The following is a 21,740-nucleotide window of genomic DNA, read 5'->3' as shown; positions in this document are numbered from 1 at the left end:
ATCATGCTTGCGTAGGAGCCTACCTGCATAGACTCTGTGTAAACAATGGCCCATCCCATCCAGCAACCTGTTCTCACAGTGGCTGCCCTGATACCTGCAGGAAGCCCAAGCAAGACATGAGCGAAACAGCACCCCACTCACCTGCAATTCCCAGCAACTAGTGTTAGGAGGCATCATGTCTCTGACAGTGGAAGTAGAACATGACCCTCATGGCCACTCATGTCTTTAATGTGGTCTGTGATTGGCCCTGAGGGAGTCTCAGACATGTATGGATCATAAAGTGTCTCTGGAAAGCTTTCCCCTGTTAGGAAAGAGAACACCAACTCCACACCATGCTTCTCCTTCCAGGAGAGGAAAAGTGATACTCCTGAAGTGATCAAGGGACTCTGCCATCTCCATCTTGCTTTAAATGTTTCTGAAGACAGTAGATACTTGACCACTATTGGTCTATAGCCCTTACGTTGTACAGGCCTACAGACCCTCTAAGTGTCCCTATTTTTCAGGGATTTATAAAAGCTGTCCCGGTTTCTGATTTGATCCTGGAATGTCCCACTTCTCCTTAGAACATCCCTATTTTCATTGTAGAAATGTTGGAGGGTATGGAGTTATGTGACACCCCCCCCCCCCAAGCCAAGGATATAAGTTACTATACAATGGTACATCGGGTTAAGAACTTAATTCATTCTGGAGGTCCATTCTTAACCTGAAACTGTTCTTAACCTGGGGTGTGCTTTTGCTAATGGGGCCTCCCCTTCTGCCGGCACACGATTTCCTTTCGCATCCTGGGACAAAGTTCACAACCAGGAGCAGCTACTTCTGGGTTATCGGCGTTCATAACCAGAAGTGTTCATAATCAGAGGTTCCACTGTACAATCTTTAGAAGACATCTGAAGGCAGTCCTGTATAGGGAAGTTTTTAAAATGTTTAATGGGGGGGGTTATATGTTGGAAGCCACCCAGGGTGACTGGAACAACCCAGTCAGATGGGTGGGGTATAAATAATAATAAAAATTATAATGGAACAGGATGTCCCTATTTTCATCAGAGAAATGTTGGAGAGTATGGGCCTAGCCTTTATCAGCTAGTAGGACAAGTTCCCATAGGCATGTCACCATGAGACACTGTAATTAGGAAGGGATGAACATGCATGTGCATACTGGGTGCTTTTCGAATCGCCTCCAATGCACCGCTTCCCAATGGGGTCACTTTACACTTTCAAGTATGAATCTCCATGTATTGAATAGCAAACTGAGGAGAAATGCATGTAGGAACATAATGTTCAAAGAGATGTACTCAGACCAAAGAGAGTTAAGTGTGATTAAACTTCCAATGAAATCAGGAGGATGCAAGTGTTATCTGGATTGTACTCACAGGGATTGATTTGGCCTTAACGGCCACATTTCTGCTCTGTACATTATGTTATGCCATAGTATGTAAAACTCACACAATAGTAGGTAACAGCTGCAGAAGATAAATTAATCAGGTGGGACATTCTTGAAATAACATCAGCCTGCTATGATGGGTTTATAAGCTAAACAGAGGTTGCCGTCTGCATTCGGATTTGATTTTTTATGGGGGTTGGAGCAAAAAAAAGGTGAAAGTACAGGGACATTGCACCTTGGAGTCTTTCCAAAGTACGTGGAATGCACACTGAACATTCACATTTCATGTGAATTCCCTGTGTCCTTACCAATCCCATCCATCTATCATTAATGAAAAGTATTTGTCAAGACTTTAAACAAAAATTGAACAGTGGAATCTCGTATCTCTAGGGTTTGGAAGGAGACGCCAGTAAATAACTGTAATCCTCCATGTACTCCTCTTTGAAGGGTTCTGGGCCATCTGCCAGTAAATTCAGAATGCATTGACTGCTGAATACAGATATCACACACATGCTCGCTCATGGCAAATGCACATTCTGGGTTCTGAAAAGACCCCTTTGTACAATGGTTAATCATCACTCCAAGGCTGTTGTTTTCAAATGTTCCTCCTTTGGCGGACACGTTCCATTACAGCATATCTGTTGAGCAACTCCTCTGTGTTGCACTGGGTTCTGGGGCAAGTTCATAGGTGCACAGTTAGCCTGTGCAGAACCACTTAACCAGGTTCGTTGTTCCACAGCATCACATGCGTGAACTGAGAAGTGGAGCATTCAACAAATGTAGAGTCTGTGTACCTGTATAAACAGTAGTTGAGCTATGTTCTTGCAGTCATTCACATGTAGCATTCAATGAGTGTAGAATCAGTATACCTGTGTACAGGTGTGTCCCCCAAACACTTATTAGGAGGGGCCATGCGAGCCCACGCGCACATAAGGGAAATCTCACAAAGTGGGGCGCACTCTCTTAAAAGCCTCCAATTCCTATTTCCCACACTCTCTCCCACTCTCTCTTCACACAACTCTCTCTTCAACTAGAGTTGAAGCTCTGGTGTTGACTGGAGACTCTGTGGGAAAGTGACTGCTGCTACTTCACTGCCCCACACGACAGCTGTTGGGCGAGGAGGCTGAGCAGCCTAGACAAAGTCCCACTGCACCTTAGATCTCTTGGGAGCTTCCTCCACCCTCACTCACATCCTCTTCGGGCTCCAGGGAGAGTCTCCTCATGAGACACGAGGACTCTACAGCTCTTTCCCACCATTTCCTGGTATGATTCTGTTGATTTATTTATTTCCTGGTGTCACGCATATGCGTTATCGTGTGCAAGTAGAACATGCGCAAGTGGGGAGAGGCCTATACACAACAGATGACCTTTGCAAATCAACAAGTGTATATCCTTTCACACTTGTACATGTGTAAAGGCAGCTTGCACCTGTGTTCAGTGTAACATGTGAACACCCAAGACAATACCCAACATTCCCCTGTAGCCGTACATTTTGAAAGAAAGTTGCTTTTTGGAGAAAGAACATAAGGGAATGTGATGAGCCGTGCTAGATCTGACCACAGACCCATCTAGTCCACCATCCTGTTCTTACATTATCTAGCCAGTTGTCCACAGGAAGTACACAATCATCAGCAGACCCCTTCCAGCCCATGATTCCCATCAACCAGCATTCAGAAACATATTGCCACCAAAAGTGAAGGTAGACATTATGGCAAGTTATCACTGATGACCGTAACATTCAGGAATTTCTCTATTCCTCTTTTCAAGCTGTCAAGGAACAATCTGGGTGCAGCCAGAGAAACACATATGCATTACATAAAAAATCCATCATATTTCTGAAACTGCAAAGGAAAGTACAAAAGCTATGGAATAAAGTTTAGAGGGAGAAAATGAGAAACAAAGCATTTCATTCTCTAGATCCAAGAACGTTATGGCTGTGGAATAACTACCCATTAAACTAGAAAGCTGCTCACTCACATCTGCATGCAAGTATGTAGCCAGAGAGGTGGTACTTCTCATGTGGGTGTGTAATGTGTGAAGCAGCCCATAATAATAGCAAAAAGGACGCACATGTGCACACCCCGTCACTGTGAGGTAAGCTGTTGCAGGTCACACACAGAGACAGCTCTGTGGCATAAATCCTTTCTTTTTTAAAAAATTAAATTGTCAGAAGAGTTGTGCAAAGGCAGATTCATCACTGGCTCGATTCCATTGATTTCAGCAGAGATGCGCCCCTTTATGACAGCAGTAATTTCATCGTGCTTAGACTACTTGACCTTCCTCTTTTGAAGTAATTGGCATGCCAGCTTGTATGAGCCACAGCCCTCGCTCCATGTGACCGGTTATAATTCCACTGACAATCCCAGCCCTCTTGAACTTTCACTTTAAGAAGCAATCTTTGTGTCAGAGACACTTCATCTTGAATTTACAGTCCAACTGAAGGACATCGCACATGCATGAACACACACACACACACACTTTTTTCAGCACAGGGGGGGGGATATCCTAAAAAGAACACATTGTGATTTGCTTTACATGTGGGATACTGGGAGCAGTCAAATACAACATTCCTTGTTTTCCTAGAGTGGACATGCAAGGGGATGTTGGTCCAGCCAGTCGATACTTCCTGTTCCTCCTGGCCTGGCGCACCCTTCCTTGCATGTGACTAGTGGGTGGGCGTGACCTATCCAGACCTGATAAAAGAACAAGGCATGCTGCCACTCTCTCTCTCTTTTCCATCTTCCTTTTGTCCTGTGAACTGCTGGACTGCTAGCCTGCAGACACTAGGTAAATATCCCTTAAGGAGTAAACCTGTTTGTATATGTTTGAAACTTTAAGCCTAAAGCCTGCCTTCAGGGATCACACTCTGCCTGATCGTGAGTAAACTTGCTTTTAATAATAATAATAATAATAATAATAATAATAATAATAATAATTTATTATTTGTACCCCGCCCATCTGGCTGGGTTTCCCCAGCCACTCTGGGCGGCTTCCAACAAAGATGAAAAATACGCTAAAATGTCACATATTAAAAACTTCCCTGAACAGGGCTGCCTTCAGATGTCTTCTGAATGTCAGGTAGTTGTTTATCGCTTTGACATCTGATGGGAGGGCGTTCCACAGGGCGGGCGCCACTACCAAGAAGGCCCTCTGCCTGGTTCCCTGTAACTTGGCCTCTCGCAGTGAGGGAACCGCCAGAAGGCCCTCGGAGCTGGACCTCAGTGTTCGGGCAGAACGATGGGGGTGGAGACGCTCCTTTTTGTTACTTATGAATAAGACTGTGGTGTCTTTATTCTTTTAGGAGGGATTCAAGGGGTCTTACCAGGAAAATATTAGAACACCTTTCAATCTGAACAAGCCAGACTGAACTGCGTATTGTCTTAAGAAACTCACACGAGTTTGCAACAAGTTTTTTGCTGTGTAAAGGTGAATGCACTCTGAGAAGTAAAGGAACTTGCTAGCACAAGTTAGGAAGGATATTAATAAACAATATATCCTCTCCTGCCACCCTGAACATCCCCACACTAGATAGCAGGACCCAAACCAATGGATTCAAGTCACAAGAAAGGAGGTTCTGACTATGCTTCAGGAAGAACTTTCTGGAAGTAAGAGTGGTTTGACAGTGGAACAGACTCCCTCAGAAGATGGTGTACTCTCTTTCCTTGGAGGGTTTTAAGCAGAGGTCGGATGGCCATGTGTTATGGATGCTTTAGCTGAGATTCCTGCATTGCAGGGGGTTGGACTACAGGTATATGAGCCTCAGGGTCCTGTACAATTCTACAGTTCTATGAGTCTATGGTTCATTTACTCTTAGCAAACTCATTTTAGTCAAACTTTTAAAAACAGCTTTCTTGACACTACAGCACTGCTTGGAAGCTATGGCTGCAGTTTTGTTTCTATTACTGGTGAGTAAACTCCCATCTCGTGGGACGCGGGTGGCGCTGTGGGTAAAAGCCTCAGTGCCTAGGGCTTGCCGATCGAAAGGTCAGCGGTTCGAATCCCCGCGGCGGGATGCGCTCCCGTTGTTCGGTCCCAGTGCCTGCCAACCTAGCAGTTTGAAAGCATCCCCGGGTGCAAGTAGATAAATAGGGACCGCTTACTAGCGGGAAGGTAAACGGCTCTGGCTCGCCAGAGCAGCGACGTCACGCTGGCCACGTGACCCGGAAGTGTCTTCGGACAGCGCTGGCCCCCGGCCTCTTTGAGTGAGATGGGCGCACAACCCTAGAGTCTGTCAAGACTGGCCCGTACGGGCAGGGGTACCTTTACCTTTAAACTCCCATCTCATTGAATCATGGGCCCTGACTTTCCAATTCCATGCTTTCTTGGAGATCATTCAGAGAAGATTTGGGTTCCTCCTAAGGTTTCTCCATGGGAGAGAAATAAAACTGGAAGGGAAAGGGAGAGAATCATAGAATCATAGAATCATAGAATCATAGAGTTGGAAGAGACCACAAGGGTCATCGAGTCCAACCCCCTGCCAAGCAGGAAACACCATCAGAGCACTCCTGACATATGGTTGTCAAGCCTCTGCTTAAAGACCTCCAAAGAAGGAGACTCCACCACACTCCTTGGCAGCAAATTCCACTGTCGAACAGCTCTTACTGTCAGGAAGTTCTTCCTAATGTTTAGGTGGAATCTTCTTTCTTGTAGTTTGTATCCATTGCTCCGTGTCCGCTTCTCTGGAGCAGCAGAAAACAACCTTTCTCCCTCCTCTATGTGACATCCTTTTATATATTTGAACATGGCTATCATATCACCCCTTAACCTCCTCTTCTCCAGGCTAAACATGCCCAGCTCCCTTAGCCGATCCTCATAAGGCATTGTTTCCAGGCCTTGACCATTTTGGTTGCCCTCCTCTGTACACGTTCTAGTTTGTCAGTGTCCTTCTTGAACTGTGGTGCCCAGAACTGGACACAGTACTCCAGGTGAGGTCTGACCAGAGCAGAATACAGTGGCACTATAACTTCCCTTGATCTAGATGCTATACTCCTATTGATGCAGCCCAGAATTGCATTGGCTTTTTTAGCTGCCGCGTCACACTGTTGGCTCATGTTAAGTTTGTGGTCAACCAAGACTCCTAGATCCTTTTCACATGTACTGCTCTCAAGCCAGGTGTCACCCATCTTGTATTTGTGCCTCTCATTTTTTTTGCCCAAGTGCAATACTTTACATTTCTCCCTGTTAAAATTCATCTTGTTTGTTTTGGCCCAGTTCTCTAATCTGTCAAGGTCGTTTTGAAGTGTGATCCTGTCTTCTGGGGTGTTAGCCACCCCTCCCAGTTTGGTGTCATCTGCAAATTTGATCAGGATGCCCTTGAGTCCATCATCCAAGTCGTTGATAAAGATGTTGAATAAGACCGGGCCCAAGACAGAACCCTGTGGCACCTATGGTTGGAAACCTATGGTTCTCCAAATGTTGTTGGGCTCTAACTCCCATCAGCCCCAGCCAGCATCATCAATGGACAGAGGTGATGGGAGTTGTAGTCCAACAACAACTGGAGGGCTATGGGTCCCCTCCTCTGGTTTGAAGCCCAGTGCTTGAGATTGAGTGGACAGGTGCTGGATCCAGACAAGGTGGTGGTGATACTGGGTGCTTCTGAATCTGTTTTGATCTGGGTAAGCAGATAGCAATGATGGCTGACATTGGAAGTGTTTAGGTGACAGCGTGGAGAGAGGAGATATGGCCGCACTTATGGGGGGAAACTTGGGGGGAAACTGTTTGGAAAGCACTGTTCTTCCTTTTAAGTGGGATTAGCTTGAAGGGTCAGGCCTGAGAGGCAGTAGCTCTGAAAAATAACAACAGAGCACTAAGTTTCATCTGTTTGGGAGAGGAAATCAATAGCTTTCTATTCTCCTCACTGTTTGCTATGTACACTAGGGTGACTTTGCTTTCAGTGCTTGAGTGCACTGGTAACTCCCATTGATTTTGTGGTTAGATCTCGAGCAATACATACTTCTTTGTAGAGATTCTGGCACTTTGGGGAAAACAGGGGTGAATGTTCATAGTGAGATATGCATAGGGAATTGCTACATGTTGTAATGTCATGCTTAGACCGCGGCAAATCCTATTTAGCTTCCTTCCTTCCACCACCCACGCACATCCCCGCAAAGAGCACGTTTCTGAAAATCCACTAGGAATTGCCTCCATACCTTTAAGGCTATCTTGTAGCCTTATGGTCTAGAAACTTGGATTGTGTTTTTATTTTTTGAGGACAAAAACGGAGTTCCTTGGGATACTGTATTTTGTACTGGATGCCAGTAACACACAGTGCAATTGCAGAGGGAATATGCAGTTCCATATTTTATTTGGCAAATGTACTTTCCCCCCCCTTTTCCTGCAGAGAACCAATGAAGTGCAAGCAACATACACACATCTCCACAAATCTAGGAATCCTAACTCGATCAGGGTCCCCATTGGATTCCAACTCCCATCAGTTCTAGTCATTGTGGGATGATGGAAGTTTTAGTTCTACAACATTTGGAGGGCCACCTGTTCCCAGCCCCTCCCTCTGTTTGATAGTTATCTCCCTATCCCACCCTTTGCTAGCAAACCCTCCTCCAACCTTACTTTTCGGTGAATGGAGGAAGGCCTTGGTTCCCCAACCAACAAATTCCGGCTCAGGACCAACGTTGCCTGCTAGGAAAATCACAGGTGCCATGATTCCTTCAGGAAATGGTGGTTTTCAGGATTCCCAGAGCCACCATTTTCTACTGGAAGTTGGCCTGCTACCATCCAGTGCAGTCAGCTTTGGCACATATGAATGGGAAGGATGCTATCTTGTACTTCGCCTCAGCAAAATGTCTTCAGCCAGCCCCTATTGATGGGTGGAGGAATTTGATCCTTGCATAATTCCAGTATGAAAAGACATGATCCACACCTCTTGGACAATGCACAAAGCAGAGTTTATATACAGTTGATTTTGCACTTTTTCAAATGTTCTTAGCAGCCATTTTAAAATATGTATCTTGAATGAATGCATTTAAATATGTACTTAGAGATAAAACAGATATTAAAATGCATATCCTGAGATAAATTGCACATGTAAATAAGTACTTTGAGAGACATCGCCTATTTGAATATATATTTTGGAAAACATTTACCTGAAAATATGTTCATTAGGAGAAATCACACCTTTACATAATTATTATGAGAAAAAAATGTACGTTTGAGAAACATTCTTTGAGGTAAATCACACCTTTTGATACATATTTTGAGAAAAATACACATTTAAACAGTATTAAAATATACATTAAAATATGTATTTAAATACTACTTGAGAAGATTTATAAAAGGGGTTGCTTAAAGCAGAAATGGATATTATGAGTAAAAGCACGCAAAAGTGACACAAACCACAAATGAACACATTCATCCATCCATACCAATAATGGGGATGGGTGGAATGCACTTTGCATGGTAAAAACACGTTTGAGCATTTGTTGTTGTTGTTGTTGTTGTTGTTGTTGTTGTTGTTGTTGTTATTTATTCCCCACCCATCTGGCTGCCCATCAAACATTAAAAACTTCCCTAAACAGGACTACCTTCAGATGTCTTCTAAAAGTCAGATAGTTGTTTATTTCCCTGACATCTGATGGGAGGGCATTCCACAGGGTGGGTGCCACTACTGAGAAGGCCCTCTGCCTGGTTCCCTGTAACCTCACTTCTCACAGTGAGGGAACCGCCAGAAGGCCCTTGGCTCTGGACCTCAGTGTCCAGTCTGAACAGGCTAGTATTGTTTGATAATATAAGAAGAACCTGCTGGATCAGGCCAAAGGCCCATCAAGTCCAGCATCCTGTTCTCACAGTTGCCAACCCGATGCCTGTGGGAAGGCCACAAGCAAAATCTGGGTGCAATGGTGTTATATCCCGCAAATGGTATTCAAAGGCACACTGCCTCTAACAGTAGAAGCAGAATATAACCTTCATGACTAGTAGGCATTGCTGGTCTCATCAACCATAAATTGGCCTCTCCTTATTTTAAAGCTTTCTGAGTTTGTCGCCACTTTATCTTGCGGAAGTGAATTATACATGTGGAAGCATGCTGCCAGTTCTAAGATTTTTATTAGCTTTACAGGTATTGTGATTTTAAGGTTTGTACCACCTGTTCCTTTTGGTTTTAGAGCTTTATATATTTTAGGAATTGCAATTTGTATTGTGTCCCCCCCTCCCCGCCTGCCCCTTATGAGGAAGGACAGGTTAGAAATGTATTAAACAAATAAGTTTTCTTTACAAATGCCATCTCTCTCCTTTTCCATTTCAGTTGACTTGGATAGGTTGAATGACGATGTGAAGCGATACAGCTGCACTCCAAGGAATTATTCTGTCAACATAAGGGAGGAACTGAAGCAAACCAACGTTGTTTTCTTCCCGCGCTGCCTTCTGGTCCAGCGCTGTGGGGGGAACTGTGGCTGTGGGTTCAACAACTGGAAATCTTGCACGTGTACAGCAGGAAAATTGGTGAAAAAATATCATGAGGTACCTCGGTCTTTACTTACATCTATAGTCTTCTAGGCTCAAGATAATCTGTGTTTTAAAAGCAAGCCCTCCTAGGGCAACTTTTTCCTTGACAACGCGATTTAGTTATTAATTTATTATCTTTAGCTTTTATTATTATTCTTTACAAGAATATATGAAGGTGTTTAATGCAATCTACTCCAACAGTGCTGCAGCAATTATCATTACTGCTTTACAATTTCTAAAATAAACATACAGTGGTACCTTGGAAGTCGAACGGAATCCATTCTGGAAGTCCGTTTGACTTCAAAAATGTTCGGAAACCAAGGTATGGCTTCTGATTGGCTGCAGGAAGCACCTGTAGCCAATCAGAAGCTGCGGAAGTTGCATTGGATGTTTGGGTTCCAAAGAACGTTGGCAAACCAGAACATTCACTTCTGGGTTTGTGGCACTCGGGATCCAAAACATCCGTCTCGCAAGGTGTTCAGGATCCAAGGTACGACTGTAATTTTCATATTTCTAATAAATGATTACACAATCAATCATTAAAATAAAGTTAAATATTCCTACAAACCCTAATGAAATGGGGGGGGGGGAGCATGGCAATGAACATTTTCCAGTTTAATTATTTCCTCTCCCTACTCTTCAGAACAGAAGATATTGATTGTTCTGGAAGGTGATTTATTAAGCATCTACAGGAGAGACATGGTCTCAGTGTTTAAACTACTCCAATGACAAAAAACACACCCTATATTCTTCTCTCCCCCCCCCCTTTATTTCATGCAAAACAGTGAACATTAAGGACAAACCAAAGCAGAACAAACCCAACCTATGATTAATAATTACACGTCAACTGGGCAGTGGTGAAGGAGGGATGGAGGGCAGAAAGAGAGAGAGAGGAGGGGGTGGTAGAGAGAGAGGCAATGGGGTGGCCCCACATACTTCAGCCTCTATCCCAACCCACTAATATCCATTAGGGCAACTTAATGGATATTGCAGGACTTATTCCCCAGCCTGATTCAGCAGCCAGATGGCACTCAGATGGCCCTAGGCTTGCCATACATCAGGAAAATTCCTGACATGTCCTGGCAAAATGGCAGGGGAAACCCGGATGTATGGCAGCGCGATGGAAAAAGCAGTGTAAACAGCTTCAAAAGCTTCAAATCATGAGGCAGAGGTTTCTAAAAAAAAACCAACCTCAGTTTTCAGGAAGTTTTTCTTTTTGAAATATGGCAACCCTAAAAATACCAATCTCACCAAGCAGCTGCTGGAAGGGATTTGGGGGCCTGAATTCAAGTGCTCCCTGCTTCTTCTCCTTCCTTACTAAACATCTTATTGGTGGAATTTCAAAATTTATAACACATGCTCTTAATTAAGAAAGTTAAACACCTGAGAGCTCATCTCTATATGGGTTGATTGAACTGGGATGTGGAGGGGAGGCTTTTTTTAGCAGCATTTGTAAATAGTTGCATCCTGAGTGCGATCAAATGAAAACAGGGCAGCTCTACTTTTTTGTGGATGCTTATGCAGCACCCAGATATTAATCTAATGGTGGTGATTTATGGGGAATATTAAAGGTCCAGGATAACAGATTATTTGGCCACTGGGTAGGCATGATGGGGAGATACCTGAGTTCCACCGGATGAGAAAACCTGTGTGTGTGTGTGTGTGGTGCAGGAGAGGGAATTTGCTCACCGAGTCCACCACAGGAATTGCTATTAATTCCTTCCATTCTTTTTATCTCGCAGACTGGAATTAATTAAGGACAATGTTCTAGCTTGAGCTTCGAATGACCTGGCTTTTGTAAATGTAAATGTAAATGTATCCTTTAGGGATGAATTAACCGTACAATGAACATAGATTTGGATATTAGAATTAATAGGCACTGTGAAGTTTAATCTATATTGGGTACATGAAAGACCAGAGTGATGTTAGTCCAGCACATTCTTCCCAGGCAAAATTCTTGAATTTTTCTGAATCCTAGGGCTAAGCACTCATCCCTAGCTTTGTTCCACATTTATCTAGCTATTTCCTCTCATTTTAAAAAAGGTACCAGCAAGGGCAAGAGGGGCTGAGAGGAACCTTTCCTTTCTTGGGATCAATTCCAACACTGAGCAAGAGGCACAATGGGACAATTCTCAAGGGACATGTGCCTGAGTGCATAGTGTGGCCATACACTCTATCATAAAAAAGTACCTATGCAAAGCTAACTTATTAAGAGACCTTCATACAGATAGGCAAATGTACTGCATGTACAAAACATTCAATGTTATACCGCAGAATATTTTATATAAGACATTTGTGTACTGTCCTTCAAAAATATTTCTCCTAGGTAAGTTCACAATCCAAAACTGTAAAAGTATGCAGTGCAACATGGATATAATTTGGAACAGAAGCCTAATCTGAACATTTTCTTTTGTCACTTTTTTTATTTTCCAACCAATATTAATGGTTGTAACTTTGTTTGGAGGTTTTCAAGTGTGCCCCACCATCAAGTCCTCCATTACAGGGATGGGAATGTTATGTCTGTCCAGATGTCAAAGACTCTAATTCCCACCAGCCCCAGACAGCTTCTGAGTGCCAGTGGCTGGAAACCACAGGAGGGGAGATTTCTGTGGCACTCAGGTCCTGCTTGCATAGACATCTGGGTCGGTTATTGTGAGAACAGGATGCCGGACTGGATAGGCTATTGGTCTGATCCAGCACCACCTTCTTAGAAGAGAAATTCACTCCTTTTTTTATGCATAGGTTAAAAAATATTGATTGGTTAAAAGCCGAGAAATTAATCATCAACTTAAAAGAGATAGAGGACTTTACTCAGCCTTTTCATTCTCAAGCATGTTTAGTGACCCCAGATTACTCCATAGTCACCTGAATTCCAAACAAGGTCAGGAAGTGAGATGCAGGTTGCATTAAAAGCCCAGAGCATTTATCACCCGAGGAAATGTGTCACAAACACAACCCCTTGATACCCTTCGATAAAGTTACAAGGCAGGAAGCTCAGACCTGCATCACATTCACCTGCCTTTCCCATATAGTCAATTCTATGAGAACTTTTATAAGGCCATCATAATCTTTTACATTCTTATAAACACTGTATCTGGCTCAACAGTTGCATTTTCCATCTAGTTTTTTTATTAACAGGGCTCCGTATACAGGATTGATTCAATCTCTGATATACGAAGGGATGAGGGGAGGAATATTTTCTGCGGCACAGTTTTATTTTCTTCGTACTTAACGTCCTACGGATGGTAAAGCCAATGTAAATGTTCAAAGCAATTGCATAGCAGAGTCCCTGAACTACCCTTTCCTCATATGAGGTCAGGAAAGAATTTTCTCTCTGTTTCCCCAGATTTCCTCACATTTTCTTGAGAGCTCAGGAGGGAGGGAGAGAAGGGATGCATTCAAGCACTGTGAGTGCCACACTCTGTCTGCACAGAGGTCAAACAAGGGTGAATTGGCTCTGATTCTGCATAATGGAGGGCACAGATCTGGGGTGCACTCAGATATCCTATTAAACAACCTTAGCCTCCCCCCAAGCTTCTGCATCCCATTATCCCATGTTCTCCTCTAGCACATACTCAAGAAAGAGATCAGAAACCACACTCAAGATGAGCAGTGGGGAGGGGAAAGTGGGCAAGCCCAGGGTTCACTGTGACTTGCACTTGTAAAGCTATTATGGTGGTTCAAACTTACATCTGTACTTGTCTAGGGTGTTCAAAGAATATGTGTGTTGGGGATGACATTGTTGGGATGTGTACAGCAAACAGGATTCATGAACAAACACATCAATGCTCCATGCTATGAACATCTGCCCAAGCTTCACTAATCCCTCTAATAGCAAACTCAGGTTGTGATTGCCACCAGAAGCGGATCTCAAATAGGACCATTGAAAAACAACAGGCGATCCTAAAAAGAGCCTGCTGTATCAGGCCACTGGCCAGCCTAGTCCAGCATTCCTGTTCTCTGGACAGCCAGATGCCTGTGGGAAACGGGAGGAAACAAGAGGAAAGTATCAGTCTGCTCAGTGGACCTCTGAGGTTTACAGAAGGAAACAAAAACATTTGAAAGCCTAAGGGGGCAAATGAGGACTGAGCATCTTCAGTAGCCTCGAAATGTTGATAGTTCGTTGAAAAGGAAGCTGGGAAGGTAGGGTAGGCAATATTCTGCATCAGCCTCTAGCAATTTATAGTATTCTGAAAGAGGATACTTGGCTGGCTGGCTGGCTGGCTGGAACCCTGAACAGGAATACTCATGTTAGGAGGTGAGAAGGATACCTTTTTGATTCAGGTCCCAGTTGTGTTCCCTTTTGAAGAATAGGCTCCACATTAGATAGCTTCCTTTCAGTAGGCTTGCATATTTGAACAAGCCTTGTGCCTGCAACATGCAAATGTGAGCTTTTATTTTAAATACACAGAGTTCCCTTTAATATACGGTGACTATGGCAGGCGACCTTGCCTTTTTCATCCTTTCAGGTCTGCTGAATAAACCTGAGCCTAAGACTATTAGATGGAAGCTTGGATTGAAATGTTAAGCATCAGTCCCTTGATCACTTAGTAAAGCCGCCCAATTTCTGTGTTGTTCAAACACTGCTTTCCGGCCTTGGATGGGAAAGTGCCTGCCAATTCATTTCTCTCCCGTTATCAGCAAAGTGCATATACTGCGCTCATGTTTCTTAACGGAAAATACAGAGAAGACAAAATCCCTAAACTGTCAGGAGGTCTGCTGGCTTAAATGCTGGGCAGATCCTCATCCCTTTGCATGTGCTTTCATTCGAAAAGGCCGTGTTCGCTGAACAATGCTGGTGAATTTCAAAGTGCATTTTACATTAATTAGATTTTGAGAAAGGGCTTGAGCACGATCCATCTTCTCCACTCAAAAAGCTGCATGTGGAAGAGGTGGTGTCTATAGAGCAAGGGTGGAGAAGCTTTTCCAAGCCAAGGGCCACATTTGATCTTTGAGAGCCAGTGTGGTGTAGTGGTTAAGAGTGGTGGACTCGTAATCTGGTGAACCGGGTTCACTTCCCCGCTCCTCCACATGCAGCTGCTGGGTGACCTTGGGCCAGTCACACTTCTCTGAAGTCTCTCAGACTCACTCACCTCACAGAGTGTTTGTTGTGGGGAAGAAGGGAAAAGGAGAATGTTAGCTGCTTTGAGACTCCTTAGGGTAGTGATAAAGCGGGATAACCCCGAAAGATAAAATTCAGCATCTGAATGTCAATAGCCTTCCTTTATAGGAAGGTTTTAACACTTTGATGCAACACAAGCAAGAAGAGTGCTGCCCCGTGTTCTTCCAGCTTAGGGTCACATGGGGGGCTCAGCTGGTGCTCATAGGACAGAGGCCACATCCCAAAGAGGAGAATCACAGCAAGGCTAGCTTGGAAGTTCAGTCAAATCCAGTAAGGCACTGCCAGATCAGAAGCAGAGTAGCAGGGCAAAAAGGGAGCTTGTCAGCACCATGGAGAGCTCACAGTTGTTTAGTCATTTAGTTGTGTCCGACTCTTCGTGACCCCATGGACCAGAGCACACCAGGCACTCCTGTCTTCCACTGCCTCCCGCAGTTTGGTCAAACTCATGCTGGTAGCTTCAAGAACACTGTCCAACCATCTCGTCCTCTGTCGTCCCCTTCTCCTTGTGCCCTCCATCTTTCTCAACATCAGGGTCTTTTCCAGGGAGTCTTTTCTTCTCATGAGGTGGCCAAAGTATTGGAGCCTCAGCTATAGGATCTGTCCTTCCAGTGAGCACTCAGGGCTGATTTCCTTCAGAATGGAGAGGTTTGATCTTCTTGCAGTCCATGGGACTCTCTAGAGTCTCCTCCAACACCATCATTCATGTGTTGCCAAATACAAAACTTAACACAACATTGGTCAAGCCCACGCCTCGACCATTCCCTTTCCTACCACATTGGCTGGGGAAGGGCCTTGCATGCACATTGTGAAAGGACCGTAGCTCAGTGATGTAGCATCTACCTTGCAAGCAAAAGCTCCCAGGTTCAATCCCTGGAGTCTCCAGGTAGAGCTGGGGGAAACTGCTTCCCAAAAGCAACTGGCAGTCAGTGTAGACAATACTGAGTTAGATGGACCAATAGTCTGACTCCACATAAGGCAGCTTCCGGTGTTCCAGTGCCGCTGACAAAACGTCTATTTTCTTTCCCAGGTGTTGAGGTTCATCCCTGAAGCAGGTCACATCAGGAGGAGGGGCAGAACCAAGAACAATATGGCGCTGATCGATATTCAACTGGAGCACCATGAGCGTTGTGATTGTGTCTGCAGTGCAAGGCCACCTCGATAAAAAGAGACCATGCCATCCCGTTTGCAACTGAAAAGGACCTCTTTCCCTTGAAAGAGGAGCAGTCTGCAGAAGTTGGCCCAGTGGCCACTGAACTTTGCTAACAGCCTGGCTTGTAGCTGGTAGAGGCGCCCACAGCCTCCCAACTCCAAGTACTAAGTGCCATGACAGCTAATCATTAATAACACTGATTTATGGTATCCGACTTCAAATATGGGATTAAGCAGTAGAAAACAAGAGAAGCCAAAAGCTGAAATCTTCAGTGCATGCAGTGAGCATGATAGCAGTATTCTTTTGGCTGAATTTCCCAGTTGGCTTTAAAAAAAAAGAATCAACCTACATGTTACACAGTGAGTAGGCATGCAGGTATTCATATGCTGCTGCACACAGCCCTTTGCGCACACAGCCTATTGACTTAAGCACACTTAAAATGTAAATAAGGAAAAATCTTATGGGCATACATGTATTCCAAATAGCTAATCTCAGTTTATACATATTCACCCAGTCCAGCATATGTACACCATGAAGAAACAGTTGCCCACACATGGATCTGACGTAATGGATATACGTTACAGAACATTAGTGCTGTATGGGGGAGCAAGAGACCACATCCACCAATGTAAGAGACATATCCATGCCCATTATTTTGCATGCCTTGATATATCCATTGCAACACAGAGACCGCCAGAAGCAGAGTAAGCAATTGCTGCGGCCTGTGCATAGCCTTCTGCTTGCTCATAAAGTATTCTGAATTATGTTGAAGAGCTCCCCCTTATCCCTTCAAAATACAGGTTCAGATTCCCAAAAGACTATGATGAACAGAATCATATGCAATGCATGAAGTCTATTTTTGATTGGACTAACAACCACCAGTGTGCCATGTTGTAGCCCAGAGCTGCTAGACATCTTAAGTTACATTTAGTGTAGGGATGCATTGTTGGGAACCGCACTTATTCTACAGATAGTCATCGGCATGGTGGAGCTTAGTGGAATCCTCCATGGTGTTTCTGAAGAAAGTTTGGGAATCTTCAGCTGTTTCTATTTGGTTCTAGAATATTCCTTCCCATCCCACAATCCACACACATTTCTAGACCTAGGACTGAGGTCATGAGCACAATGCTTTGTCCAAAGACAGTAGCCTTAACAATGAGGAATAGCCTTAACAATGAGGAATGCAAGATAGGTTCCTCTGTTCCATGCAGAATTCTCACCTGGTTGGGTGGAAAAGCAAAATAACTTCCCTTCTTCACTACTTCATCTCATCCCTAATCTGCTCCTGTGTTTAAAGTGGAGCACCTTAGAAGGTTCCTTAATAATAATATGTATCATTTGTATAGTGTGTGTTTTTTTAAGTGTTCAAAGTGCTTCACATACATTATATCAGCAATTTATTCAACAACCCCATAAGGTTGTTATACTTTTGTAAGGCAAATCAATATTATTATCCCCCATATTGAAAATGGGGGTGAGGCTGAGACTGAGAAACCACTTAGTGGTTTGACTAAGGCCATTTAAGTGAGGGCCCATCTGCACTATACATTAAAAGCACTATCATACCACTTTAAACAGTCATAGCATCCCCCAAAGAAACATGGGAACTGTATTTTGTTAAAGGTGTTGAGCTTTGTAAAGGGCCCCAATTCCCCATCCAGAGCTCCAATTCCTGGGCTGGTTTAACAGTCAGTCTCTGTTTGCAGGAGCTCTGGGAACTGCATTCTCTGGGAGGGGGATAGGTTTCCCCTAAGAACACACTTTAAAGGGACGTGGGTGGCGCTGTGGTCTAAACCACTGAGACTAGGACTTACTGATCAGAAGGTCGGCAGTTTGAATTCCCGCAATGGGGTGAGCTCCCATTGCTTAGTCCCAGCTCCTGTCCACCTAGCAGTTCGAAAGCACACCAGCGCAAGTAGATAAATAGGTACCACAGCAGAGTGAGCTCCCGTTGCTTGATCCCTGCTCCTCCCAACCTAGCAGTTCGAAAGCACATCAAAGTGCAAGTAGATAAATACTTGCACTTCCAACGGGAAGGTAAATGGTGTTTCCGTGCGCTGCTCTGGTTTCGCCAGAAGCGGCTTAGTCATGCTGGCTACATGACCCGGAAAAACTGTCTGCAGACAAACGCCGGCTCCCTCGACCAGTAAAGTGAGATGAGCGCTGCAACCCAAGAGCCGTTCGCGACTGGACTTAACTGCCAGGGGTCCCTTTACCTTTACCGTTACCTAAGAACACACATAAGAACATAGGAAGATCCTGCTGGAACAAACAAATGGCCCATCTAGTCCACATCCTGTTCTCACAATGGCCAACCAGATGCCTCCTAACAACTCTCAGCATCCCTAACAAACTACAGTTCCCATAATTCTTTGTGGAAAGCCAGGTCTGTTTAAGGTGGCATGCTACTGCTTTAAGTCTATAGTGTACTTAGGGCTTGAGTTAATGTCAGAGGTGAGATTCAAACTGGGGATCTTCAGTATCTTTGCCACTACACTAAACCAGCTCTTCCTGCATATGTACGTATTCAGTGGGCAAGAGTTGAGTTCTACCTTGTCTGTATTCTTTTAGTTGCATATAAAATGCCATACTTTTCTCATTATATACTATAGCATCTATACTAACTGCATCTAGTAGCTTCCATAGCCAAGTTTGAACTTTTGGCACTTAAAAAGAAAAAGATCATGGGATTGAATTTTTGGTGAGGCATATTAATGCCTTGAGCCTCACCTGATTCTTGCTGAGTAATACTGAATGCTTATTATTTTCACAGAATATAGATATGCATTTACTGCCTGCCTCCTGGCAAAATAACATACTTTTAAAGGCTACTTCCATAGCCAGCTTTTGAACATATTATGAGAATGTGCTTTTGAACTTATGAGAAAGTTCTTTGATTAAGGTATGGAAGAGGATCCTTTCCAATCATGTTTTTGATTTGATTTCACCCACCCACCTAATGCGACTTGTCCAGTGCAAAATGTAGGCCAGCTTAGGAGTTCAAGGCAATGAACTCTTGATTGTGGATATAATGGGGAAAATAGGGTGGAAGATTTCACAGACAAGGATTTATACTTAACAGCAGTCTGAAGCTGCACTTCATTTTTATGGGTTGCTTTTTCGTGCCTGTCTCTAAGGACGAAAGGAATGCTATTTTACAATAGCATTTCCTGCATTAAACTGAAATTGGCTTGTTATCAGGTAATATTGTGAACTTTTAAACCGCCCCTGTTCTGCTGATTATATCAGTGGTAGAGTTCTAAAATTATCTCTGTCCTCTAGATTGGTTTCTTTTATCAAGTTGAATGCATTATCTGCTCCCTGTTTTTATATCTCTATCAAAGCCTTCTTGGAATACAGTTTAAATACTGAGTGAGTTGCCACTTAACATTCTGGTGGAACTCGTGGGAAGCCAAACATGGCTTGTGGGATTTCTTGGTCTTCTTTTATTCAGCTTGGGTGTATTTTTTCCCCAGGATGCCTCTTTAAGATGCTTAATTCATTATGCTCCTATACTCAGTGAGCAGCTTTGAAGCCAAAGATTCTCAGCTTTATTACTTATTTTGAAAAAGGTTCTTCACAATTCTTCACTTGGGCAAAACTTCCTAGAATTCCATGTTAATACCAAGAAACTAGAATGTGAAATATATGTGTGTTTATAAGCCTTAGTGGACACTATTAACTATACCGTTGTCCATGTAGGGCAACTGCATGTTTTTTCACAAGGTTAGAGTTCCATTTAGTTTGACTTTTTCATTGAAACTTGACTCTTTGCTTCAGGCATGTGGTGGGCTGTTCACAAGGGTGAATTTCATGCATTGGGATGTGTGTGTTTGTGTGACAGTGCATGTGAGCTCAGTCATAGGATCTACCACAGCCTTCCCCAATCTGGTGGCCACCAGATGTTTTGAATTGCAATTCATTTCTCACCATTGCTGAACTACAGAAACTGGAAGGTTACATGAGCCTGAGATTTGCTCCTGCCTTGATTTGGACCTTCCTTGTGAACAGTCCTGATAACCTGAATTAGCAAAAGTCATATTCTGCTTTGAAGGTGGGTTGGGTTTTTTTAACAATCAAGTGGATAAATTTATCAATCAATCAATAATATTCACAAAATGAACCAGGTTGGCTCTGCCAGCTCCTGTGCCTTGACACCACCTTTCATGTCCTCTGAGCTAGCAAAGAACATGATGCTCGTGTAGAGTGGACCATGCAAATGTGTTCATGTGCAACGTCTACAAAATCTAAACATCCCAAAGGCTAGGTCAGCACACCAGGTGTCGGGACTGGAGTCAGATACAAGTAATCACAAAAGAAACAGAGCTCTGTTGTCAGTCAACTCTTTAAGGAAACAACACACAACTCGGAAACACTTCTCAGTTGGTCTTGTCCCTATGGCACAGTTTCCAGGCTTCCCCTCTCCCGGATGTTTTCCAACAGTCTCAAACGGTGTCTGTGCACCTCTGGCCTCTGTTCTGCTCTCTTCATTATTCTGCATGTTCTTTGAGACCAGGGAAAGGGGAGCTTGTCACAGCAGGAGGGGGAGACTCCTGGGATTCTTCAGTGTCTGAGTAGAGGAGGGAGGATAAGAGACTGCTGAACTGCTCCCTGTCACTGCTCACTAAACTCTGCTGCCCCTTCAGCATCCATCACCTTCTCCCAGTCTTCTTCCTCTGAAGAAGATCCCTCTCCTCAATGCCCCACCACCAATCCCCTGGCACCTCTGGGGTTTCCCTTGGGGATAGCCCAGCTGGTGCCTTCCACCATTCCTCTTAGCCCAGCCAGTCCCTGACTCCAGGTGTAGCTTGCTCAACATGTAGGTGTTCCCCTCCTCTCCAGTGAGCTGACACAACTGGTTTTGAGGAATGAACTGTCAAAAAACAATGGCAGGGTTGATGCTAAGGCAATAACAAAGGAGGTAAGCAAACAGAACTCACATGTATTCTTCTCTTCTCTCTCCCCCCCCCCCCAATTATATTTGATACAATTTCTCTGGACACAATTCACTAGGAAGTTCCCCTGCACACACTCAATCAGAATGATTGTGAGCTGCCCAAAAGGACATTCGATTGCAGCATTTGTATGGAAGTTATGAGCCAGACCTCTCGTTTTCATTTGGTTCAAACAGTATCAAATCCATTGCACAAATATTACTTTCAAAGAATCATGAAATAGACCCATGCTTTCGAAGTGACTCTGCTACTTGGGAAGATTGCTTTTCAGAAAGAAAAGAAAGAGCGGAAATCACTGTATTCTTTAAGATAAGACTCTGCTTTTTTGAGGTGTGATTTATATATGTATTGTTGTTTTTGTTGGTGTTATATCCCTAAAATGCTGCCTTTTCTAAACCAGCCTTTTGACAGTTTAGCACACACAATATTTTGCCTCTTATGGTCAATTAAAAATAAACTCTAGCTTTTGAAGGAGGTGGTTCCGATTCATTAATACACATTGACACGATTTAACATATGAAGAAGAAGAAGAGTTTGGATTTGATATCTCGCTTTATCACTACCCGAAGGAGTCTCAAAGCGGCTAACATTCTCCTTTCCCTTCCTCCCCCACAACAAACACTCTGTGAGGTGAGTGGGGCTGAGGGACTTCAAAGAAGCGTGACTGGCCCAAGG

At 43.8% G+C, this 21,740-nt stretch overlaps 1 protein-coding gene across 1 annotated transcript in view; it reads left to right on the top strand.

The window, feature by feature from the left end:
• The window catches only part of PDGFD (platelet derived growth factor D), a 148,040-nt gene extending 126,504 nt beyond the window's left edge, over positions 1–21,536 (top strand). The window contains exons 6-7 of the mRNA XM_083436692.1: positions 9,639–9,853; positions 15,988–21,536. Of these exons, the coding sequence (XP_083292818.1) occupies positions 9,639–9,853; positions 15,988–16,122 (350 nt within the window). The 3' untranslated portion in view covers positions 16,123–21,536. The remainder of the gene's footprint in view (positions 1–9,638; positions 9,854–15,987) is intronic.
• The last annotated feature ends 204 nt before the right edge of the window (positions 21,537–21,740 follow it).

This window comes from Podarcis tiliguerta (assembly GCF_965153285.1).
Source record: "Podarcis tiliguerta genome assembly, chromosome: 4".
NCBI classification, from domain to species: Eukaryota; Metazoa; Chordata; class Lepidosauria; order Squamata; family Lacertidae; genus Podarcis; species Podarcis tiliguerta.
The sequence above is the reverse complement of the archived record's forward strand: the minus strand, read 5'-3'. Positions and strand labels throughout refer to the sequence as shown.